This window comes from Hyla sarda, chromosome 1 (assembly GCF_029499605.1).
Source record: "Hyla sarda isolate aHylSar1 chromosome 1, aHylSar1.hap1, whole genome shotgun sequence".
In the NCBI taxonomy this organism is placed as follows: Eukaryota; Metazoa; Chordata; class Amphibia; order Anura; family Hylidae; genus Hyla; species Hyla sarda.
In genome coordinates, this window is record NC_079189.1 from 113,355,104 (window position 1) to 113,382,416 (window position 27,313).

The following is a 27,313-nucleotide window of genomic DNA, read 5'->3' on the forward strand; positions in this document are numbered from 1 at the left end:
AGTAATTGCGTGTTTATTAAGATAGCAATAAGACAATCCATCATGTGGTGGGAGTCGGCATTGAGTTAGGACTTAATGAAACAGATACATCATGTATTGTTCTGGTGTTTATTGAGACAGCTTTGCTTTCATTATTATAGCTGTAAAGGGTTCAAACGTGTAAACAATGGAGTTGCAGCAGCACAACATATTGCCGTATGTTGCCCTTGAATGGTCCCATAATAGAGAGGTACCCTCCCTTAAAAGCAATGTTTTCAAATGGAAATACATTTTAACTCAGCATCAGAAGGAACACAGAAACATATAGAAGGCCTCCGGGACTTATTTAGGTGTCATATTAAGACTCTGTGTAAGATTAGACCATAAGGACCCTATAAACAATGGGGAAAAGTTGTCCGATCCTGCCAATTTTGCCAGGATCAGTTGACAGTCTAATGTAAGAAGGCCCAATCAGACATTCTGGATTTCTACTTTCTGGCTTTTTGTTTTCAGGGAGATAAGTCGACAGCAGAGCTGTCTGGCAGTGGCTTACCTTTCCTCTTCCTATATAGAATATATGAACATTCCCCGGGAGAACAGGAGAGACAACTTTCGGCAGAATGATTGTTTATCCGGTGGCTATTGAAGGTGTATGGGCACTTTAATACAGCCATAAGCATGAGGCTAGCCCACAATATGCCACTCTTTATCCATGATACATTTTTCCATAGATCCAAAAAGCTGAGAATTTGAAAATTGTCTAGAACACTGTTTGCCAATAGTAGTTAACAATTTTTCTTTACCTGTTTTATAAAATACCAACAACATCCCTTGGCGTCCCTTATTCCCAAAAGAATAAAAAAAAAAAAAAAAAAAGAAAACTCTATTGTCCTTGACCAGTATAGTATATTAATTGTGCCGACCCGTAGCCCGTCAACTGACACCTTTAAAAAAAGAAACTGATCGAAAAGAAAGAAAAAACACTAAAATATAATTTTTCATTTCTTATATATATAAAAGGGAAAATTATGCCAAGGCACTAGTAAAACATTCATGATGCAATAAAGGCTAGATAGTTTAGCCACTATGGGATTGATATACACCTAGCCATATATGGGAAATTAGAGAAAAATGCATAAGGAGCTAAAGATAGCTCCCTACATTTACCCTAAACATTATTGAAAAATTGTGTGATTAACATTGCATTTTAGTAGTTTTTTTTTATTCTTTCTTTTATTCTTCTAAAACAGGTACTATTTGAAAAGTATGTAATACTCCTCTTTGAGTGCTAAATCAAGTATAAGAAATATATATTAGACTTAGATCTGTTTGCAGTAAGACCACATTATAGTATCGTATTTTTCGCCGTATAAGATGCTCCGGCATATAAGACACACCCAATTTTAAAGGAGGAAAATCTAGGAAAAAAAGATTCTGAACCAAATACAATGTAAAGTATAGGACAGTGATCTTCTACCTGCAGACCTCCAGATGTTGCAAAACTATAACTCCCAGAATGCCCAGACAGCCAACGGCTGGAAGTTTGCAGGTTGAAGACCACTGGTATAGGAGGTAATACTCACGTGTCCCCGCCGCTCCAGACCCATCACTGCTGCCCTGGATGTCGCCCTCCATCGCTGTTGTCGGGTCCCCGGGATGTCCCCGTCGCTCTGGATCGTCTCTGCTGCCCGGGATCCTCGCTCTCCGTCGCTGCCATCACGTCGCTACGCACGTTGCTCCTATTGGATGACGGGACGGCGTGCGCGACCACGTGATGACAACGAAGAAGAGCGCCGACCATGCAGGGGATCCCGGCACGGAGCAGTCATTCGCCGACTGTCATTCCTGTAAGCTGTTCGGGACACTGGGATTTCACCGCGGCGGTCCCGAACAGCCCGACTGAGCAGCCGGGTCAGCTTCACTTCTGATGCGGTGGTTAGCTTTGATTGCAGCGTCTGAAAGGTTAATACAGGGCATCACCGCGATCGGTGATGTCCTGTATTAGCCGCGGGTCCTGGCCGTTGATGGCCGCTGGGACCGTCGTGATATGACAGGGTTTTAATGTGTATTTGCCGTATAAGATGCACCAACTTACCCCCCCAGTTTTGGCGAAAAATACGGTAACTGTCGATAATAGAAAGCAAAACCTTGCCGTGAATGTACAGAGCTGGAAGGCAAACCTTCTTTATACTTTCTATGAATACACTGTATAAAGCAGGAAAGTTTGCTGTTTCAGCTTGATACATTCACAGCAATGTTGTCCTACCTATTCTTGGAAGTGACTTAGGTGAAGCCTTACTACGGTACATGATGCGGCTGACATACAGCCATAAATAAGGATGGTATGAACTGGTCAAGGCTTCTCAGCTGAAAAATACAAAACTCAAAGTTCTACTACATTTGTAGTCTATTCACATCTGTCCCAGCCTCCCTCTTTTTACGTCTTGGCCTTCACCCTTAAATATTTTTTATTCCGCCCAGTCTTCAGTCTTTAATCAATCAGCTTCTCTTTTTATGGTTTTCATTACCCTTCCAAACCTCTGATTCAGCCACATTTTTATTTCACATTCCTGTAATTTCTAAACTTCACTGCTTCAGCTGTTATTTTCCAGGTTATGCTTCGATCATATTTTATTTTTTACCTAACTTTAGGCTGATTTATTATTTCTTTAGCTGAAGCTTTTTGCTCAAATTCACAAGATATGTAGAGTATGTGGTCAAGATTTTTTTCTTCCTACCCAAGTTATGTTGGGTAGCTGCATTTATTTATCTAAACAAAGGTTTGCTTAAAAAGGTTGAAGATTTTAGTATGTCTCCTATGGTAAGTTTGAACTAGACTTCACAGCATTCTTAGTTTCTTATGCTCTCTTTAGTAATTCAATTTCCATTGTACAAACGATTGGAAAGGGGTCGTGTCCTCCCAAACGTCAGATGTGTCTGGCGATTGCTCAGCTGTCCACCTTTTCGTGAGAGGAAGGAACTCCAGCTACAGGATGCCCATGAAAACGGGTGAAGTAATTCCGAATGCTGAGGACTGTCGAGCGCGTCTAGTGTGCTCCAAGGGTGATATTAGTTTTTATATTTCATACTATTTTTGATACCATTGAAGATTTCCAATGGTTTGTACAATGAAAATTGAATTACTAAAGAGAGCATAAGAAACTAAGAATGCTGTGATGTGTGATTATTGCTTATACGGATGTCTATGGATATGGAATTGGGCCTCCATGATTGATCGCACAACACCCTGGTGCAGAAAGGTTTATACATGATTTGGCATAAGTTTAAATTAGCCCTGACAAGAAATCATCAGCCAGCTATCTTATTATCTTGACATTAATCTAAACATTTTAAAGTCATCATATATGACCACATTGCTGAAAGCTCTGAACTTGGAGCATTTCCAGAGGAAGGGGCTATATGGACAGATCCAACTTTCTTAGCACCACCCTGAGATTTCTGTTACTACACAATCTAACATAACATTTGAAATAGTTTTTCCTACATTTCTACTTCAGTTTTTTTCCAAACATTTTACAGTTAAAGGGGTATTCTGGAGAAATATTATTTTTTCTAGTTTTTTGGGCATGATGTAAAAATAACAAATAAGTACCGTATTTTTCGCCGTATAAGTCGCACTTTTTCTTCCCTAAAACTGGGTGGGGAAAAGTTGGTGCGTCTTATACGGCGAATACCTGCGGCCATCAACGGCCGGGACCCGCGGCTAATACAGGACATCACCGATCGAGGTGATGCCCTGTATTAACCCTTCAGACACGGCGATCAAAGCTGACCGCCGCATCTGAAGCGAAAATAACACTAACCCGGCTGTTCAGTAGGGCTGTTCGGGACCGCCGCGGTGAAATTGCGGCGTCCCGAACAGCTTACAGGACACCGGGAGGGACCTTACCTGCCTCCTTGGTGTCTGCTCCATGCCGGGATCCCCTGCATGGCCGGCGCTCTCCATCCCGTCATCCAGTAGGAGCGGCGTGCGTAGCGACATGATGACGGCGACGGAGAGCGTGGATCCTGGGGAAGAAGACGTCCGGAGCATTGGGGTCACCACGGGGACGCGACGACAGCGATGGAGCGACATCCAGGGCAGCGATGACAGGTCCAGAGCGGCGGGGACAGGTGAGTACTACCTCCTATCCAGTGGTCGTCAACCTGCGGACCTGCAGATGTTGCAAAACTACAACTCCCAGCATGCCCGGACAGCCAACGGCTGTCCGGGCATGCTGGGAGTTGTAGTTTTGCAACATCTGGAGGTCCGCAGGTTGAAGATCACTGTTGGGTGCAGAATCTTTTTTTTCTAGATTTTGCACCTTTAAAATAGGGTGTGTCTTATATGCTGGTGCGTCCTATAGGGGGAAAAATAAGGTAATTCCTACCTACTCCTACTACCATCTATGTCTGTCCCAGACTTCCATCTTTGTTACTGTAGTCTGCTATGCAACATAATATTAGAGATATTACTTTGTGATATTACGGCCTAAACCTTTGCCCCTCTGATAAAAAAAAATGATGCCCTCTTGTGGTATTTTTCTTCTTGTAAAAATACTCTCCTCCTTTATCGTATTGATTCCCATTATGTATTTAAAAGTTTCAAACACATCCCCTCTGTCTCATTTCCTTATATTAATTTTTGTTATTCTACTTTGCTACACTCCAGGCTCCAGAAGCCTAGGATAGACAGAGAGTTGCTGTGTTTCATTGTTATCAAACTGTGTCTCTCAGGCTCCATCCCAGTTACTATAGCCTGCAGGGTAGCACAGTCTTAGAACGATAACAATGAAACAGAGCATTGCTCCGTGGATTCCCAGCTCTTGTCCCCATACTGTAGACAGCAGTATGAGATTACATGGTAATCGGTAGATATGTTGCAGAGAGTCCTGCTGTGTGTTTTCCAAGGCTCCTTTCCCTATTGTGACAGTCCTGATAAGGGCTCTGGTATACTCGGGGCAGCATTACAGCAGATTAGACTGGTTCAAACTCAAACACTACTATACATGCACCAAAGCTGTCCTATTCAACTCTATAGTGATCAAGAGAGGTGGCCAGGAGCTACTGCTCATGCTCAGACTGGGTGTGCTGCTGAGAACCAGACCAACGAAGATGCAGTTGCTCACAGGGTAATACCTCTACATGAAAAGGACGAATAACTGTGCTCTGGAAATCAGAGGTAGTCAGATATTACAGATCATCTTAATATGATTTCTTTCATGTATCTGTGTTATATAAGAGGATTCCTAGGTTTGTTATATTTAGGCTAGGTTCACATTATGGAATTTCTCTGGAACAGTGGAGAATTACCTAGTGAATACCGTATATACTCGAGTATAAGCCGACCCGAATATAAGCCGAGGCCCCTAATTTCCCCCCAAAAACCCAGGAAAAGTTTTTGTCTCGACTAATAGCCTAGGGTGGGAAATACATCATCCCCCCATGTCATCATCCAGACCCCCGTCATCATCCAGACCCCAGTCATCATGCTGGGAGTTGTAGTTTTGAAACCTTTGCGAATGAACGTCCCTGTGCGGTGTTGTCAAGGCAACGTCACTAGTGCGGGGAAGGCCCGGTACGTGGAGAAGAGGGCCCCCCCGATGAAAATGGACAGCCCGGAACGACTAACCCCCCCCCCATCGGACGGCCCCTGCAGCATAGATGGCCAGCTCACACTTCCTTCTCACCGAGGGGAGGTGAGTAGAAAAATAAAGGGGGGTCTGGATGATGACGAAGGCCGCAGTGTTCTTCAACCTGTGGACCTCCAGATGTTTCAAAACTACAACTCCCAGCATGCCCGGACAGCCGATGGCTGTCCGGGCATGCTGGGAGTTGTAGTTTTGCAACATCTAGAGGTCCGCAGGTTGAAGACGACTGAGAAGGGATTGACAGGCGGAGAGTTCACTCGAGTATAAGCCGAGGGGGAGGGGCGTTTTCAGCACGAAAAATTGTGCTGAAAAACTCGGCTTATACTCGAGTATATACAGTATTTGTATATATGACTATTGTAAATCGTATTTTACATAAACTTCATACCTGCTTAGAATAAGGTATTGTAGAAAAGTAATGATGTGAGGTATCCCAGTGTTATTTGCAATGGACTGACACACAGTAATTAAAGATTTTATTTCTTTGCAGGACATATTATCTTGTGCCATTTAAAAAGTTTGAAAGCTCTTCTTCCCGCAGCCATGTGGATTTAAAAAAAAAAAAAAAAGGCAAATGTATTTTATACAGTTTTGTTGCGATGGTCAAGGTTGATCCTCAGGTGCTAAATTAATAGCGTATAAATATACATGACACATATAGAAACGTACCTTGTCTGGTATATTCATCTGATTCTCTGTGAACCAGGTCTTTCACCCGGTTTCCATAGAGCAGCCGTGAAGAATCATGATCAAAAGCTTTCAGGGTTTCACTCGAGCTGTAGGATTTTTGTGTAGGCACTCTACAGTCATCATTGTCCACCGAAGAATTTGTGTAACGTCTTTCTTTGTCTCGCCGGCTCTTTGTCAAGGAACAATAAGGCCTACGTTCTTTTACATCCATATTAAGTTCATTCTGTGCACACAACAGTCCAACTTACTTGAAAATTGCTTCACACACTCGATTTGTCTACACAGGAGACACAAAGGCAAATAGTTACTCAATAAAGCAACAAATCAAATGACCATGGCTGCCATATACAAACTGTTGTGATCTTATGGGATCTCATAGAAGATCATTGTCTGCTATATACAGCCTGACATGAGACACACCACTTACAACTGGGGCATGAAAACAAGATTTTGGCTTTGTGGGGCAATACAATAGAAAAAAACAAGCATTGTGGATTGCAACCGTTATGGAAACAAGAGGCCTGGCAGATAAAACAAAGTTAATGCAGATGTTTGTCTCTGGCATAGAAAGAAAAGATATGCTCAAGTGCAGCATACATTCATATAAGTAGATAGATAGATACATAATAGATAGATACATGATAGATAGATACATGATAGATAGATAGATAGATAGATAGATAGATAGATAATAGATAGATATGAGATAGATAGATATGAGATAGATAGACAGACAGACAGACAGATAGATAGATAGATAGATAGATAGATAGATAGATAGATAGATATGAGATAGATATATATATAGATATGAGATAGATAGATATGAGATAGATAGATATTAGATAAATAGATAGATAGATGTGAGATAGATAGATAGATAGATAGATATGAGATTGATATATAGATAAAAAGATAGACAGATATGAGATAGATAGATAGATAGATAAAAAAGATAGATAGATAGATAGATAGATAGATAGATAGATAGATAGATATGAGATAGATAGATAAAAAGATAGATAGACAAAAAAAGCAAGAAAAAGCAGCACACCAAAAACAAATAGAGCCTGTGGTGGGTGCAGGTCAGTGGGGGACCTTGGTTGCAGATCTCCAGACTTCAGGTAAATACACAAGAACACTGCAGCACTCCGAGGATAGATAGTAAAATCTTGAAAAAAATGTATTCCATCATAGGTGCAAAAGCAACATTTCGGCTGCAGGCATGCAGCTTTTTTCAAGCCTGGCTTGAGCCAAAACGTTGCTTTTGCACCTATGATGGAATAAATTTTTTTCAAGATTTTACTATCTATCCTCGGAGTGCTGCAGTGTTCTTGTGTATTTACCTAGATAGATAGACAGATAGACAGCATTTGCGGTTTATTAATATTTTGCTCAAGAAAACATTTACAGCTTCTCACTGCGCTCATGATAATAACATTATGTGGCATGCGTATGTATTCAGTCAATGCAATAAATGCATTGCAGCACTGGCCACTAAGAGCTGATTCTGGGGGCCACAACAACAAACAGTGCTACTTGGTTCCATATAGAACATTGTAAGATGTTGTCCGGTAAACAGGAGTCTATATTCATGTAGCATCTGTGGACACATTGGAAATCATTGCTCATCCACATATATTACTAAGTGTAGTTACACCCTATGCACTTTTCTATTATCTTTACCTGTACTAACAATAACAATATTGAAAATAAGTCATCCATAGTCCTTTCTAGTGCTGAGATATAGTCTTGTTGTTATTATGGAAATGAGCATAGGTAAGTCCAGCCCATGTCCTATATCTAGAGACTGTCGGTCAAATGGAGAAGGCAGATGCAAACGGGCCAGTAAACAGTAACAAATAGGAAATGGTCTGGGATTATTTGGAAAAAGCACCCTAGGTTTTTAAAAATGAGGCAGAAATAAGTACAAATTTTGAAGAGAATCAGGCAGGATCCACGCTGAATTTAACATATGAACAGTCCCACTAAATTGTACCAAATATATTGAAGGTGAATGTCTCTTAATAATATTGTAATAAAAATATATATTCTAATGTACAAAAATGTAACCTTCTACCCTTGGATAAGAAAGGTGAAGCTTTCCAAAAAATGTATTTTTCTACATTTATACATTTTATACTGTATATCCATGTGTTCTCTATGTTGGGAAAGGTACCATGTTCAAATTGTGATGGAATGTACTGTACAATAATTCAGAAACACATACACTCTTAAAACGGCGAGATTATAGAGGGCACTATGAGAGTTTTCTTGAATTTATTGAAGCTGGTCTTCCTGTGAAGAAGGATTTGGGGCATGTTTCACTAATAGGGTTATATAGGAAAGTTTGGCAAGAGATGTAAAATAAAGGGAAGTATAAGAAATACAGTGTTATGGGATAATATAGATTTTGTACAATTTCAACGATTAGGTAGTGATTGTTGGAAAGGTAAAGGGGTTTAATTAGGTAAAGGTTTTATTTTTCAAGATGGAGAGATTAAGAAATTTGAAACACTAAAGAATGAGTTTGGATTGCTGAATGAACATAAATGTTGGTACGTTCAATTATGTGAAGCATATAGATGCACTGATGAGGAGAAATTTAAGGTATGCACTCACATGGTGATAAACTATATGATTTCAGAAGGAGGCGGAAAGTTAAAACATATATGGGTTACTCCTTAAAACTGTATCTGTCAATTTTCAGGAAAATAAGAAAATGAGGTGGGAGAATGTACTTGGCCTTATCTCTGTGGAAGAATGGGAAAGTATATTGATCAATGTTAAAAAGTGCTCAATTAATAAGAGATATCAAATTATGCAATTAAGAATAGTCTATCATTTATATTATTCACCTCTACAGTTAAAAAGCATGAAGAGTTGGAGTGAGACTGACTGCCCTAAGTGTGGGGGCTCGGATGCTAATTTGATTCATTTGCTATGGCTATGCCCAAAGGTTAAAGGGTACCTCTCATCAAAAAACTTTTGATATATTATAGATTAATGTATGCAGAATAACTTTACAATTGCATGTTATTAAAAAATATGCTTCTTTCTATTTAATTTTCCACTTTGAAGAAATGACCACTAGGGGTCTCCCTACCAGTCCTGGCAGCAAGCATTTCAGACTCATGCTGGAGTCCTAAACACTACGAGCTACCAGTCTGCTTTGTTCACAAAGGAGAACACTCAGAGCTGCCAGCCTGCTTTGTTCACAGCCTGTTTGGCTGTGAACAAAGCCGGCTGGCAGCTCTGAGTGTTTAGAACTCCAGCATGAGTCAGAAATGCTTGCTGACAGGACTGATCGGGAAAAATACAATAGAAAGAAGCATATTTTTCATTAACATGCTATTGGAAAGTTATTCAACATTCATTAATCTAAAATATATCAAAAGTTTATTTGATGAGAGGTACCCTTTAAGGAATTCTGGGGTAAGGTTTTTCAGATTATTGGAAATAAACTCAAGCTAGAGAAAGAGTGGTCGGCAATAGAAATTATTCTAGGTGATTTGAGTAAGGTCAGGAAAGGCAGAGAGTTATTAATTTGGATATTTATGTTGGCTATGGTTGTGATTCTCAGAGGGCTCTTGGGAGATAGGGGTTCAGGTGTTACCGAGTAGAAGAAGTTAGTGTTGAAAATCCGAAGGTATGAAGAATGGAGGGCCGTTGGATCCAGGAAAAAGAATAAAAAATTTTAGATTGACATGGGCGGATTGGGAAGAATAGATAGAATTTTTTTTCTCCTCTTCTGGTGGCAGGGGTGGGGGAGGGGGGGTTCAGAGGGGTTAATGTAATGTATTGTTATATTTTTTTTTCTGTGGATTATGCAAATTGTATCTCATAATTCAATTGTTAAAATAAAAATTATATAAAAAAAAAAGAAAAAAAAAAAAGCGGCGAGTAACAGAAGACAAGTGCTTCATGGCTTGACCCATACAAATTCTGGTAATTTTGGTTGAGGTATACTAACATTATGCTAAGGAAATTGAGTTTGATCGTCAAAGTTTTCCTTAGATCTAAGAGTATTCGTTCAATTCAGCAAGATTGCTAAACCTTAAAGTATTCTTCAACTGAACATACACATAGCATGAGTTGGTTAAACCTGCGGAGATCTAACATGTATGAGGGATTCCTGACTCTCCCCCAGTGGCAGGTGCTTAGGGTTTTCAGCAGAATTTTTCGTGCTGAAAACGCCCCCCTCGGCTTATGCTCGAGTGAACTCTCCACCTTTCAATCCCTTCTCAGTGGTCTTTAACATGCGGACCTCCAGATGTTGCACCCTCCCTGTCATTTTCACCACCGTCATCATCACCCTGTCATCATCTCTCTCATCATCACCCCCCCCCCTTCATCATCACCGCCTGTCACCGGCCTCCCGGTGAAAATGGACAGCCCTCCCCACCGGACGTCCGGTGGACTAACCCTCCCCAGCAGACGGTCCCTGCAGCATAGATGGCCCGGAACTGCTCACCCTTCCTTCCCATCGAGGGGAGGTGAGTAGAAAACTAAAGGGAGTCTGGATGATGACGAAGGCTGCAGTGGTCCTCAACCTGCGGACCGCCAGATGTTTCAAAACTACAACTCCCAGCATGCCCAGCCGATGGCTGTCCGGGCATGCTGGGAGTTGTAGTTTTGAAACATCTGGAGGTCCGCAGGTTAAAGACCACAGAAAGGGATTGACAGGCGGTGATGATGAAGGGGGGGGGGTGATGACAGGGGGGGATGATGTATGTTTCACCCTAGGCTTATAGTCAAGTCAATAACTTTTCCTGGGTTTTTGGGGTGAAATTAGGGGCCTCGGCTTATATTCGGGTCAACTTATACTCGAGTATATACGGTAGGTTTAGAGTTTGTCCGACAAATCAGCAGTCAGATGGGTGTAAACTTAATTTTATAAATGCCCATCAAGTGATGGCTGGGATCATTATAGAGTCGGGGTGTGAGTGTTGTACATCGAGGGGTGTGTATGACTAATACACACCCTCTGCCTGTATAATCCCGCCCATTGCCTGATATTTTCTCCCAGTTTTAAAATTAAGTTCATGTCCATCTGACTGATTCTCTAAATTGACAGACAAATTGTAGTTTTTAATAGAACTGGAAGATATATCAATAAACTGTGAAAAGATGTGTGATCGGGGAAGCCTGAACTAATTAATGATAATGCAGTCTAATTTTTTGGGGGGTTGGCCACAGCCCCTCTTAAAAAAGGATCAGGCATAATGGATTTCAATGAATAATAAGCAGTGGCTTATTCCTATCTTTAATTATTATAAAGTGAAGGTTGAGTCAGGAGAAATAGCTCCCGGTCAACAGCTTTCTCATCAGTATGTCCAACTTTAGATATCTGCCCTTGTGACTAAAGGTTGCTTGGTGTCCTATTCATGCAGTCTTTTACATGATTTTATGGTGAGGAATACTCACTTTGAAAAGATTTCAAGATTTGGTGTAAACAGAAAATTACATAAGGACACATTGCAAATTAGAACAATTTTTCCATGAAAAATGCAGCTGGAAATGTGTAATATGCTGCAAATATCTTGCTCAAGCGAGTTTATGAATATCATATAATATAAATGATGTTACCAGGTCAGCCGGGTGCATATGAAATGAACATGCCTCAAAGCAATGAATTCAAGGCAGTGACTTTTTCTGCTCACTTACAATCATTATTGTGCAGAGTGAACTCTTCACTTCACGACTGCCTTGTATCATTGAACCCCCATAACTATGTCACACTTTGCCAATCACAGATATCTATCCTGGCCAGCTTAGGAATATTAATAGAAATAAAATATACATTTTATGAAGTATAACTGTTACAATCTTGCTTTACTTGTACTGCTCTTCTATTGTGACATTCTGTCTTACGATCAGTCATGAGCTGAACTCTGAATGCTACCTGGAGGACACTATGCTGACAAACAAAGCATCAGTACGATAACATATTGCAAAATGCGGCACTTCTTTTCCCCTCTGTTCTCTACAATACCTGTACAAATACACATGCACACTCCATACAGACACTGCTTTGGTAGAGAGTGAGTGGAAATAGGATATCAGAGCTAGGAATGCATTCCCATAAAAAAAAATATTGGGGGACATTTATCAAAATATTTAGAGCCTTTTTTTTTTTTTTGCTTACAAAAATCACACAAAAAGTCACACATGCACCTAAGCACTAAGGGACAGATGAATGGCGGCAGCTGAGGACAGATGAGCGGCCAGGGCAGCGGAGCTGGCAGGATCCCAGAAATATGATACTTCAGTGTAATTTCATATTTCCTGGCCTGGGCTGTGATTGGCTGGTCAGTCTTGGCCAATCACAGCCCAGGCTGGGAAATATGAAATTACAGTTTAGTTTCATATATCTGGGAGACGGCCGACTCCGCTCCCCGGCCACCCTTCCGCCCACAACAACCAGCCATTGCAAATACAACTCCCAGCATGTCCTCACTGAAAGGGAATGCTGTGAGTTGTAGTCCTGTAACAGCTCAGGTAGCCAGCTGGTGGGACATGTGGAGAGCAGAGGGAAAGAGATGAGGGGCCGGGGCCGCGGAGCCGATCGGCTCCCAGATAAACTAAACTACACTATAATTTCATATTTCCTGGGTGGTGCCGTGATTGGCAAAGACCAACCAGCCAATCACGGGAAATATGAATTTACAGTGTAGTTTCATATTACTAGGAGCCAAGCGGCTCTGCAACCTGGCCACCCGCCCGCAACTACCCCCGGCCTGCTAGCCATAGCGACTACAATTCCCAGCATGTCCTCACTGTTAGGGCATGCTGGGAGTTGTAGCTAGCGGGCAGGTTGTAGGTGCGGGTGGGTAGCCGGTGAACGGCTGGTGCCTCCAGCTGTTGCTAAACTACAACTCCCATGACAGGAGTTGTAGTTTAGGAATGGGGTGCCTCCAGCTGTTGCTAAACTACAACTCCCATGACAGGAGTTGTTGCTTAGGAACGGGGTGCCTCCAGCTGTAACTAAACTACTACTCCCATGATGGGAGTTGTAGTTTAGGAACGGGGTCCCTCCAGCTGTTGATAAACTACACCTCCCATGATAAGAGTTGTGGTTTAGAAACAGTGAGACTCCAGTTGTTGCTAAATTACAAGTTATATCTTTCCCAGACAGCCAAATGCTTTTAGCAACAGCAGGAGGTTCCCTGTTTGGAAACGCTGGTTTATGGGTGTTTTCCCTAAGGGAGGGCACCATAAATATACTAACCAATTTTTCGTGTTTTTTTTTCTTCTCATTTCAGATACGTGTATGCAGAGGACTTCTTCAGATTCAGTGGACTATGTTGATGACCAGTGTTTTCTTGTTTAAAATTAATAACATGGTTAACAAGGGCTTGTGGGGGAGTGTTTTTTGGAATAAAAGTTTTAAAAAAGTGTTGTTTTTTTAATTTTTTATTTACTTTACAGGCTTAGTTGTGGAAGCTGTCTGATAGACAGAGTCCTTTTAGTAAACCAGGCTTAGTATTAGCCACAAAAACGTAGAGCTAACCCCGAATTGATACCCCGGTATCCACCACCACAGGGATGCCCGGAAGAGCTGGTACCAATAGACCGGGAGCATTAAAAATTGTGTTCCTGGGCCTAGGCAGTGACAGGCTGACATTAATTAGGTTGGGAGGGCCAGTAACAATGGTCCTCGCCCACCCTGGTAACATCAGGCTGTTGCTGTTTGGTTGGTATTTGGCTGAGAATAAAAATAGGGGGAACCCTATGCTTTTTTTTTTATTATTATTTAGCAACAGCTGTTTCTAAACTACAACTCCCTTGATGAAAAAGTGAGCCCTCACACATCCCCGTACACGGAAAAATAAAAAAGTTAGAGGGGTCAGAAGAGGGCAATTTTGAATGTGCTCATTTTCATATAACATTCACTATTATGGGGCCTGTAGGGCGCTGCTGTTTTTTGATGTAACGGGAGGAAAAAACATTGCATGATGTATTTTCCCTCATGCTATTCTCCACAGGTTCTCCCATGGACGTCACACTGTTGTGTCACAATGGCAGTGCAAAAGAAGACTAAGTTTGATACAATTTCAACTGTATGGATATACAGAATACATAGAATGTGTCATTTTTACCGAAAAAGTGCACTGGGTAGAAATGGAAGGTCCAAAAAGTAACAAAATGGCATTTTCCCCCCCTTTTTGTTCCACAAATATATTTTTTTTGTTTCACCATACATCTTGCGGTGAAATTATGTCATAACAAAGTAAAATTTAAGGTGCAAAAAACAAGGCCTTAAATGTAAGGTGGAAAATTGAAAACGTTATGATTTTAAGAAGGGGAGGAAAAAATATGAAATTTCAAAAACAAAAAAACCTGTGTCCTAAAGGGGTAACATTCACATTTTTTTTTACAGAGGAGAGGAGGTGGGGGTTACAAAGTCGTATTCAAAAGGGATTTATTGGTTTTTGCTTATGTAAGCCAAAGTTATCAACCCCCTGTGATAGTATGATAAATATGCCATACATAAGCAAAGACCAAAGCAAGAAAAAAAAAATTCCTACAGAATGTGCTTACCTAAGCAACGATGATAAATGTCCCCATTTAAGATTGCTAGAAGATGTAAACTGGAAAAGTGTGTTGAACTGAGAACTTACACTTTATTGGTGCTTATTCTATTGTCATTGACAGTACAGTGCTTTTTTTTTGTTCTGTTGTTTTCGCTTTTTGACTTAATTCACTATTCTGGACTTTTCATTATTCACACTACAAAACAATTATGTTAAGTTTATATTCTTTTCAATAAGTTCCTTTTAAGTGAGGTCGCTTACATTTTTTATTTTTTTACCTCATTTATTATTCTAAATTTATTACCCTTATTTGTTAATCATAACTGTATTTTTTCAGTAAAGTTACAATAGGAAACAATTCTCAAAACCATGCTGGTGGTGGGTGGTGTCCTAATGATCAGACCCCTGCAATCAGAGGACAAGTTTTTTTTTTTATATATATCAACTGGCTCCGGAAAGTTAAACAGATTTGTAAATTACTTATATTAAAAAATCTTAATCCTTCCAATAGTTATTAGCTTCAGATGTATTCTGTCTAACTGCTCAATGATGATGTCACGTCCCGGGAGCTGTGCATGATGGGAAAATATCCCCATAGGAGCTGCACAGCTCCTGGGACGTGAGTCATCAGAAAGCAGTTAAACAGAAAACAGCAACTCAACTTCAGAAGATAATAACTATTGGAAGGATTAAGATTTCTTTAATAGAAGTAATTTACAAATCTGTTTAACTTTCCGGAGCCAGTTGATATATAAAAAAAAGTTTTGGCCTGGAATACCCCTTTAATGTCAGTATACCTGGTGATTTAGGGCAGTGGAGAGGCTAATTCCAATATCCCTAGGGCAGGAAAGGGGTTAATGTTAGAATTGCTGGTGGCCTGGTAAAGTCAACTGGTTAATTATAAGAGAGCAGCAGAAGGAGGACACTGTTGGGGACTTGCCTCTCTAGTCTCTAGCATTGTCCTACCTCGAGGCTGAACACTTAATACTGATAGTTCAGCTTCCTGTTTCCTCCCTTCACTCAGATGAGGGGGGGGGGGGTAGAGAGGACTGTACAGGTCTAACTGTATTACTGCTCAGTTCTCTTTAAAACAAAATAACTCAGCAGATCTCTGCCATACATTAAAGGGGTTATCCAGGAATAGAAAAGTTAAACAAATTTCCTTCAAAAACCACTCCCTATCTGTCTCCAGGTTGGGTGTGGTATTACAACTTGGCTCCGTTCACTTCAATGGAACTGAGCTGCAGAACCGCATCCAACCTGGAGACAGACAGGGAGATGTTTTAGAAAGAAATTAGCTTTTCTTTTTTTTTATTATTCCTTGATAACCTTGAATTTAGGGAGTAGGCATAGCATCTGAGCTATAGCGAAAAATAAAATAAAAATAAATTAAAAAAAAAGCAACTCATCTATGGCAAAGTTGAAAAGACCACAGAGCACAGATCCAGCTTCCACAATTACTTCAAAACACATCACAAAGGGGGATGACCCAGGGAGGCAAGTTCATGAAAATGTTTAACTTTATTACAAAATATTAAAACCCAAACAGCAAAAAAGTGTGCAAAAACAGACTTCAATGCCTACATATTTCAGGTGCGACCGCTGGCGGTCGCACGTGAAACATGTCGGTATTGAAGTCTGTTTTTGCACAGTTTTTTGCATTTTTTGGGGGATTTTTTGTGACAGCTTCTGGGCTGCATGGCCTTGCAGGTGAGAACAGTAATGCCTGGCCAGGCAGCCCTGACAACACTATGGCCATAAACCTATAGCAACCACTATAGTCGCCATGATGGTGGTTATTCCCCTGTTACTATTTTGCATCCCTATTCCCAAATAAGTTATAAAGATATATAGTTATAAATTCTAATGTTTTACTTTGTGCAGTGAAAGTTACAGGAATACTGTTAAAGTACACTCACAGTGGTATACATCGAGTAATCATTATTTATATCCACATAAAACCACCTTTCACTACCGAGAGCCGCTGTATAACATATTACAGGCTTCTGCTAATGATTTTAAACATTATTTTACGACCATGTCATTAATGTAGTGTTTACTTTCCCGATGCATTTTTATTTATTTTTTTAATATGTTCACACTGTGCTAAATTTATGTTACACGATTTCACCAGTATTTGTTTCATTTACGTGCATTTACAAAATATGTTGGACCGTTCTTTAGAAACCACTTAACACGTATTAAATCTTTTAATCGCTGGTTGTTATCCTCCTCCAGATTCAATTGAAAGGCTAATTGCTCAATTTATTGCACACAAATGCACACGTAGCCCCAGGTGTTCTTTACACACATACCAATGCAGAATTAACCCCTTCGCTGCAGAGTGCAGCTGTCACAGGGGCACACTTGCTAGCATGACCCACTTAATTTAGTAAAACATAACGGACTGTTCCTATATTTAATAAATGCTTTCCCTGAGCAATTTTCATCCTGTGAGTGAATAGTCAGATTTACGAAAGAATGCAGATATATATAGCACATTAAGTGTTTGGGCAGCCTTCTAATCCATTTTTATTCACAGTAGCAACGGATTAAATATAGGTACATACAACCCCTATTTGTACATAGCATCTTAAATCACATGTGACACATCCTGCTAAATTGACATCAAACCTCTACTGTCCAACACAATATAATCAATTACGCTTTTGATGGCATGTGCTTGGATTACAAGAGTGACCACGGAATAGATAGTAATCCCATAAAGATGGAGAGCCAGGTCAGATAAACCAAATGTTATGACAGTAACTTCTGACTCAGTAGAATTTGCTGTGCAATTTCCATTAGAAAATAAAAATGAAAAATAAACGATATAGACTCATATTTGTAATGGATTGTGGTTTTCAGCCGATAGTGATATTAGTAAACACGTCAGAGAAATAGAATGTAGGATGATATGAAGCAATGATTGGAAGGTGGTTTATCTTTTTTTAGGTGGAATTGTAGAAAGGGTAAGGGTGCTTTACAATGGGAATAAAATAAAAGTTTTCCTGCTAGTCACAAGGACACCTAGTAAATCTACAGAAATAGGTTTTAACCTACATAATAACTAGAGATGGATGAATTTTTCAAAAATTCGATTCAGCCGATTCACCAAATTTTCTGAAAAAATTGGGTTCGATCTGAATATATTCACGGCCCATCGCTATTAAAAACTGTTATTTATGGGCTACAGAGAGCCTCAGTAGGGGGTTGAACACTTTGCCTTGCCATAACAAGAATATGGAGTGTGCTGGGATAGTGAAATAATACTGTTATTCATTATGACATGCAGATTACAGGCGTTGCTATTAGAATCAGTACGGTTGCCACAGAAAAAGTGTACTCTCTCTCTCTCTCTCTCTCTCTGAACTGTCCCTGCCTGCACTATGGTTGCTTGCAGTATTTGAATGTAGAGTGCTTCCTGTGATAATCTCAATTGGCAGACTATGAAATGACTTCTAAATTCTCCCTGCCTGCCTGCATGCAGTGATGTGGACTTGAGGTCAATGGATTTCCCCTGTGCTGATCTGTATTGTCAGTAACGCTGATTAGTGACCACACAGTGTCTGCTCTCTCTCTAGCCAGAACGAATGCAGGCTTGAGGTGAATGGATTCACCACTGTAAAGATCTGTATTGTCAGTAACTGTGATTAGTGTGCACATACTGTCCCTGCTCTCGGAAATGCCCATCTTCAGCAATGGCTGCCGACTATAGGGCTGTGACATCACAGGGCTGGCTGGCTGCTGATAGGCTGCATGCCGCAATATGATTCAGGGGGATCCCACCTACATACCTTCCCAGACTTCCTTTCCCCATGTCCTCACATGTTTTGCCGCCATTTTAGCCCCCCACCCCACACAAAATGTAGTGAATGAAACGATTCATTACCACAAAGAGCATGGAAATTTGAATTCATTCAGAATCAAATTTTTCATGAAATTCTGAACGAATTTGACTTTTCAGCTTCGATTCCCTCATTTCTAATAATAACCCTATGCGTTCTTTACAGTTTATTTACAGTATATACTTTTTTTTATTTATTTGTTTATTTATTTATTTATTTATATATTTAGTAATTTTTTAATGCCACAAACAAAACTTGGTTGCATATTTTACTACTGAGATTGGCAATTAAAACAGGCCAAAAGAGTGAGGAAAATTAAATCAGTCAAAATATCAGGTTCATTAGCCCATAATGGTCCTCCCTTATATTAATATTAACCATATGGTAAACTCCTAAATCAATAAGAAAAGCCCAAACACACAAGAAGCACCCCCAAATCCCCGGCAACAGCCCCGGATCAATTGCAACTTACTTTACACAGCAGAGATCCTCTGTCTCAGTCATTCTGCCTCAGGCTCCCCTGCCGCCTCTCAAAGACGCCGCTGCACGATCTCTGCAGGAAGAAACTTCCGGGCCCACAGCTCCCGCACAGACCTCCGGGCCGCTGCGATCCCATGCGATGGCATCGGTGGTACCTCCACCGGCACCACCTCAGGCCCCGCTCTCCCCGTGCACCGAGCACCGGGACCGATGTGAGGAGCAGTGCCATGCTGCGCGAGCTAGCACGGCCTCCTCCCAGACCTCTCCTGCAACTCCTGGGAGTAGAGATCCCTCCTCCCCGGTGCACTCAGAAGCTAGAGGTGAGCCAGAGCCCCACCATCTCACTTCCGGGCCGCAGCATGCCCCTATCCCCTCTCTATGAAGGAGGCTGCAACCTCCTCCATTAACCCACTACTACACGCCAGCATGCCTAATGAAGGGGTCAACCTGAATACCGCAGTTGCCTCACCACGGCCCTCACCTCATACACCACTTCCTCAAATATATGGTACCAAGGAGTCCACTGAAACCCGCTCACCTGCTCCAAACCATTTATTAACCCCTTCATAAACCGGGGTTTTTCCGTTTTTGCACTTTCATTTTTTCCTCCTTACCTTTAAAAAACCTTAACTCTTTCAATTTTGCACCTTAACACCATTTTGTAACTTTTGGGGGCTTCTGTTTCTACGCAGTACATTTTTTGGTAAAAATTACACCCTTCCTTTATTCTGTAGATTAATACGATTAAAATGATACCGTACTTATATAGGTTTGATTTTGTCGTAGTTCTTGAAAAAATCATAACTACATACTGGAAAATTTATACATTTAAAATTGTCATTTTCTGACCCCTATAACTCTTTTATTTTTCCTCATATGGGGCGGCATGAGGGCTAATTTTTTTGTGCTGTGATCTGAAGTTTTTGTTTTGATTGGACTTTTTGATCGCTCTTTATTCCTTTTTTTATGGTATGAAAAGTGACCAAAAATATGCTATTTTGGACTTTGGAATTTTTTTGCGCGTACGCCATTAACTGTGCGGTTTAATAAATGATATGTTTTTATAATTCGGACATTTCCGCATGCGGCGATACCACATATGTTTATTTTTATTTACACTGTTTTTATTTATTTTTTTATGGGAAAAGGGGGGTGATTCTTACTTTTATTAGGGAATGGGTTAAATGATCTTTTTTAACTTTTTTTTAACTTTTTTTTGCAATATTATGGCTTTCATTGGGGGCAGATGATACTCTGACTGAACAAAGACAGAACCGCAGGCGAATCCGCACTCCATATCACCCAGAGATTGCCTGTTCAACTCCAGCTGACCCATCCTTACCGTATCCTGAGATGGCTACAAATACCTTAAAGAATCATCCAGCGCTACAAGCATTACTGGCTCCATTGCCGACGAAATCAGATATCCAAGCGATGGCAGCTGACTTGCGCCTTGCATGGTGACAAGACCTTAAACTTGTCAAAACAGATGTTCATCAACTGAAGGAGAAAGTGCACTCCTTAGAGGACTTTTGTACCACTGTTACCAATCAAATCCAAATTCTACAAGAAACCACACAGAACATTTCTTCACCAAGCAGCTGAAATTGCCCACCTAGCTGACCTAGATAACAGAAACAGAAGAAATAATATAAGGGTCAAAGGCTTGCCGTTCTAAAGGAACCTCCTTTGCCTTTGATAGATCTCTCACAATTACTATTACTTCTTCTAAACTAGACCCCCTCTCCCGCTATGTGTTCACGAATTGTGACCTTCAGGGCCGTAAAGTTATGTTTGCAAATGTTCATACCCCACACCAAATTCCTTTCCTCCTTAGTACTCTGAAATAAAAAGGATGGAAAAGTGCTCCACTGTGAAGGACAATATATAAAGGAGGTGAGCCCCTATCAATGGAGTAACTCACCAGATAGTGTTGTGCTATGAGAGAGGCATAACACTCTTGTAGGCATGTAATCCTTTCGGAGGGTTGTAATGGAGATCCCGCCTGGACATTCACCTAGGACTGCGGCTTATCCCGCCCTCGGCAAGGCATAGGGAACGTGAATTGAAGATTCTGCACTTTTCCGGTGCACAGGTGATAGGGATATTTCAGCTCTATCCACAACCAAGGGGAGTAGTTTAAAAGTTTTTTTATTTTACATGTAACGCGTTTCAAGGACGCTCCGTCCTCTTCCTCAGACATGTATGAAGCTAAAAGTGTGGCAATATATACAGCTGATCACATGATCAGTGATGACATCATAGTACATTTGCATAAAATGAACATACATTTTACATAGAAAGAAACAGAAAAAAACATTTGTGATAAGTAAATTCATTATTTACAAGCCACCAGTACATGGCTAAAAATACAAATGAATAAATAAATAAATAAAAAATCCCCCATAAAAGTATATACATTTTCTTATATTAAACATGTTTTTTCAATTGTTTCATTAAGCCCTCTCGGCCATAACGTGTTCAGTGTGAAAATCCAAAAGGATTCTCTATTCACTAATTTTCGGAAGCGGTCAGATTGATCAGGAGGAATACTTTCTAAAATGCAAAGTTTTATACAAGTGGGATCACTATTATGCATAGTCATAATGTGCCTAGAGATGCTATGTAGCTATTGTTCTACATAGCATCTCTAGGCACATTATGACTATGCATAATAGTGATCCCACTTGTATAAAAACTTTGCATTTTAGAAAGTATTCCTCCTGATCAATCTGACCGCTTCCGAAAATTTGTGAATAGAGAATCCTTTTGGATTTTCACACTGAACACGTTATGGCCGAGAGGGCTTAATGAAACAATTGAAAAAACATGTTAAATATAAGAGAATATATATATATACTTTTATGGGGGATTTATTTATTCATTTGTATGTTTAGCCATGTACTGGTGGCTTGCAAATAATTAATTTACTTATCACAAATGATTTTTTCAATGTAAATTTTATATTAATTTTATGCAAATGTACTATGATGTCATCACTGATCATGTGATCAGCTGTATAAATTGCCGCACTTTTAGCTTCATACATGTCTGAGGAAGAGGACGGAGCGTCCTTGAAACGTGTTACATGTAAAATAAAAAACTTTTAAACTACTCACCTTGGTTGTGGACAGCGCTGAAATATCCCTATCACCTGTGCACCGGAAAAGTGCACAATCTTCAATCCTTAGTACTCTGGATGTTCTAGAAGCATTTGCCACTGGCCCGATACTATTGGATGATTGCTTAAACCTCCCACTCTTTCCCCAGGTAGATACTTTCACAGGCAACTCTACTATCTCTCATAACAAGCTCAGAGCCCTGAGGAGGAAACTTTATATGCTACAACTTAGTGATACCTGGAGATCACACCACCCTCAAGATAGGGACTACTCCTTTTTTCACGCACGGCAAATGTACAGCAGATTTGACTACCTGTTTTGCTTTCTCTCGCTTCCATCCTTAGTAGAACCCCATCCTACTTGGCACCTAAATGAATCTCTGCTCTCTGATGATCTATGCCTCCAGAATCTCAAGGATTCTATATCTCACTTTATTTCTGATCATGCCTCTGACACATCCTCGTTTTTAATCATATGGGAGGCCTTCAAATGTGTTCTAAAGGGGGTTCTTAGTAAAGCATGGGACCCGGATGAAGAGAGAGGCATCAGCGAAATTCCTAGCATTCCAGTCACAACTACAGTCCCTTGTATCCTTACACAATCATACTCAAAGCGACATGGTGTATGGAAACCTTATCAAGGTGCGCACAGACCTATTAGCGCTTATGAATGCCAAGCACAGACACTACAAACAATTGACAAGCAAACTTTTCTATGAATGCGGTAACAAGTCGGTGCTTAAAACTAGAAAATCTTCCCTCTTTATCCCGACTATAAAGTCCCAGACTGGAACCCCCTTATACCTGACTTCCGACATATTAGAATCCTTCCTGCAATACCACATGTCTCTGTACAACCTACTCACTCCAAAGACCCCGTCAACCTCTACACCTGACACACCAACACTCTCCCAATACATTTTGGACACGGCTCTCCCCCAACAATCGACTACGGCCATTCAAGCAATGGAGGAGCCTTTCTCGAAGGAGGAACTAATGGATGCCATTGCATTGAGACCCACAGGTAAAAGTCCTGGCCCTGACGGCTACACCTCCACATTTTATAAAGCTCCTCAGGCAGATATTGCTCCCCCTATAATATTTTGTATAATATCTTGCTTTGAATAATATCTCTGCTGCCTCCCCCCCTCCCTCCTTTCTGAGAGCATTTACTACCGTCCTTCCCAAGGAAGGCAAAGACCCATTCCTTTGTCCCGGCTACAGGCCTTTCTCCCTCCTCAACTCTGATACTAAACTATTTGCAAATTTACTTGCCAATAGACTGGCCTCGTACATGGGATCTCTAGTCCACCCAGATCAAGTGGGATTCATTAGAGGCTGCAAGGATTTCATGACAGCCTCTTTTACCCAAATAGGTATAGGCACTACCATGTTCTCTCGAATATGTGCGCTCTAGTTCTGCAACCAGTCCCAGATCAGAAAAAATGTCCAATTATCGGCACCATTCGATATTTGCAATGGCACAAGGCAGGGATGTCCCTTATCCCCATTACTTTATAATTATATGTGCTCATTAATTATATGCACTCCGCATGCAACACATTCTGGTGGCTATATGCCATAACCCTGACATAAAGGGGCTATCCATGCCCTTGTGCCGTGGCAAATGTGCTGTGTTTACCAATGACCTCCTGCTCAACCTTTCCTCACCCCTCACCTCCCTCACTTCCCTACTGTCCACAATTAGATGCTTCTCGTCCCTCAGCAACTATAAACTGAATATGGCTAAATGCGAAGCACTAAACATCACCCTCCCCCCAAACACGGTGCAACTTCTTAGATCCTCCTATCCATTTAAGTGGCAATCTTCCGTCATTAAATACCTAGGGGTCCAAGTACCATCACGCTTCTCAGATGCCTACAAACTTAACTACCACCGATCCTCTATGCAATACGGACTGACTTAACCAAATGGGAGACAAACAATTTTTCCTGGATAGGCAGAATTAATATTCTTAAAATGAACATTCTAACCCGCTTGCTTTACCTTTTCTCCTGCCTACCCGATATCCCCCCCCTCTCCCCTAACACTTTTCTAAAAGCTCCCAGCAGCACAAACTAACTTCGTATGGGCCCATAAACACCCCAGACTAACCAGCATCTTGTCCTGCTTCCATTGCACCTCAGACAAGCAATGGATTCAACTCAAATCCACTGATATAGAGTGTGACCCGAGGACGATATTATTGCGCCCTCGCATGACTACTCGCTCCATGGACACATCTACCCTCCCACCGGTCCTCTCCTCTTTATGTTGTACAAAAAAAATGTATATGCCCCGTATACTTCTTTTTGACCAGGATGGTCTTCTGATGCCCCTGTTTGACAATCCTGCTTTCCTCCCGACACAATCCTGTGGCTCCTTCTTTTCATACTGCAAGCAGGAGTACACCACCCTCCAGCCCCTCTTGACGAGCTCGACCCTGAGGCCCCTGTCGGACATTCTGGTGGAGGCTCTTCCTTCTCCTACCCAGCTTTTTCAATACACACAATTGTAGCATTTCTATTCTTCTTCTAAAAATACCCTACACCTTCATTGCCAACTCACTAGGTTTGAAAAGCTTTGTATGTCTACGGTGCCAATACCTCATGCCATTAGTGTGCTCTATCCCTTGACCCTAGAAACACAAACAAACCCCTACCTTTCAGAACTGGTTGGGAGAGGGACATCGGTCACCCAGTTTCAGAGACTGACTAGACGACGGCACTTACCCACTGCCACACCACCTCTGTCTCCTGCAAGGCCCAGGAAATTAATTATAAGATATTAACGAGGTGGTACAGAGTCCCGGCTCTGCTAGCCACCATGTACTCGGGGACCTTGGACCTGCGCTAGAGATGTTCCACTGAAAGGGGCACAATGCTCCACATCTTGCTTACCTGCCCATCCTTGTTGACCTTTTGGTCCAGAGTGATAGATGTAATCAAACGCGTAAACTTGGTGGGTCTCCAGTGCACGCCCGAACCGCTATTGCTCTCCATTCTACCCACATCAATCCCCAGGGCCTCCTCACGCCTAATCTCATTCATGCTCCTGGCGGCTAGGATGGTAATTCCAAGATTTGGGAAAATACTGAATTCCCCATCTATCTCAGCATGGCTACAAGAGATCTCCAGACTTTGCAGAATGGAGTAGCTGATGGCTGAATCCCCCAGACAAACAACCAACTATAGTCTGATTTGGTCCCCCTGGGAGACTTTCGTGTCCTCCACGGAATACGAACATCTCTACCTCACCAACTTATACTACCCTGATACCACCCCTACCTCAACAACCCCTACCTCAACCAACAACTGCCCTGCACTTTGCCCACTCTGATGAACTGATAGACCCCCCTTCCCCTACCACCTAACATGACATTCGCTGGATGTCGAGGGGGTTTCTTGGAGGATCCCGGCCGCTTGGTAAGTTCTATATCCTATGCTCTAGGTCCTTTTCTCTTTCCTTCTCTTGTTCTGCTTCTCTCTTCTTTCTTTGTCTTTTCTCCCTTCCCTTCTTCTTCCTTTATTTAGCTCCTCTTATCGCATCATAGCTCCTGGTCCATTCACAGTGCCAGTCATGACACACAGTTCTAACGATAGTTTCCTTTGTCCCGCATCAATCAACACTTGGTCATTCATTCCTAGCTGCACTGACCACAACCCGATGCTTTACTATGCTTTTTTTTCTCCTTTTTCCTGCTCTCTAATAGTACTACTGAATGCAGGGTTTGTTTCTCTCTATTATGGAATTTTAAGTGCTGATTTGTTATACGTTTAATGTCATGACTGTCACTGCCACGCGAGTGCTTGACACTCTTAGCTACTTTGACTGTTTGTTGTATGTAACTTGCTGAAAACGTAAAAACTAATAAAAAGTTTATTTGGAAAAAACAAACTGTAACATCATTAAAGGGGTACTACTGTGCTGACAAATTATCCCCTATCTAGCTGTCTCGCCCCCTGCCGTAGACTTACATTGAGGGGGCGGAGCGTGACGTCCCATGGAGGCAGAGCCGTGATGTCACGATACTCCGGCCCTGTAATCGGCAGTCATCAGACCCGGAGCGATGTTCGCTCCAGGGCCTGATGAGAGCAGGGTGCTGTGTGCGAGATGGCGGGAGTCCCAGCGGCGGGACCCCGCGCGATCAGGCAACTTATCCCCTATCCTTTAGATAGGAGGACGGGATAGGAGGACCGGGATAGGAGGACGGGATAGGAAGTCGAGATAGGAGGTCAGGTTAGGAGGTCGAAATAGGAGGACGAGATAGAAGGTCGACATAGGAGGTAGAGATAGGAGGTCGAGATAGGAGGTCGAGATAGGAGGACGGGATATGAGGAAGGGATAGGAGGTCAGGATAGGATGTCGGGATAGGAGGTTGGGGTAGATGGTCGGGATAGGAGGTTGGGATAGGAGATCGAGATAGGAGGTCGACATAGGATGACATGATAGGAGGTCGTGATAGGAGGTCGGGATAAGAGGTTGGGATAGGAGGTCGGGATAGGAGGTCGAGATAGGAGGTCAGGATAGGAGGTCGAGAAAGGACGAAGGGATAGGAGGTTGGGATAGGAGGACGGGATAGGAGGACGGGATAGGAAGTCGGGATAGGAGGTCGGGATAGGAGGACGGGATATGGGGTTGGGATATGACAACAATATATGAGGATGGGATATGAAGTCAAAAGCCTGCTCCTTTGTTTATTTTCCTCCCCAACAAGGATTGGGAAGGAAAAAACGGGCAACGCCAGGTACTCAGCTAGTATATATATATATATATATATATATATATATATATATATATACATATACACACTTTCACACATACCTGGACACCTCATTTAATCAGCTTTTGTTCTCATTTTATGTTATCGTATTTACCATTGCTATAATGCTCTAAGAAAGCTACATTAAACTAATTGGTTTCATACACATATCTCTGAAGAGAAAAGTTTAATTCATATAGTAAAATGATAGCACAATTAGACATCTCATTTTACTTGCTCTGAT

At 41.4% G+C, this 27,313-nt stretch overlaps 1 protein-coding gene across 20 annotated transcripts in view; it reads right to left on the minus strand.

Moving 5' to 3' along the window:
* Window positions 1–27,313, minus strand: part of TENM3 (teneurin transmembrane protein 3) — a 2,657,329-nt gene that overhangs the window by 898,238 nt on the left and 1,731,778 nt on the right. For all 20 annotated transcript variants that reach the window (XM_056560421.1, XM_056560526.1, XM_056560513.1 and 17 more), the window contains one exon: window positions 6,300–6,597. In XM_056560421.1, the coding sequence (XP_056416396.1) occupies window positions 6,300–6,531 (232 nt within the window). In that variant the 5' untranslated portion in view covers window positions 6,532–6,597. The remainder of the gene's footprint in view (window positions 1–6,299; window positions 6,598–27,313) is intronic.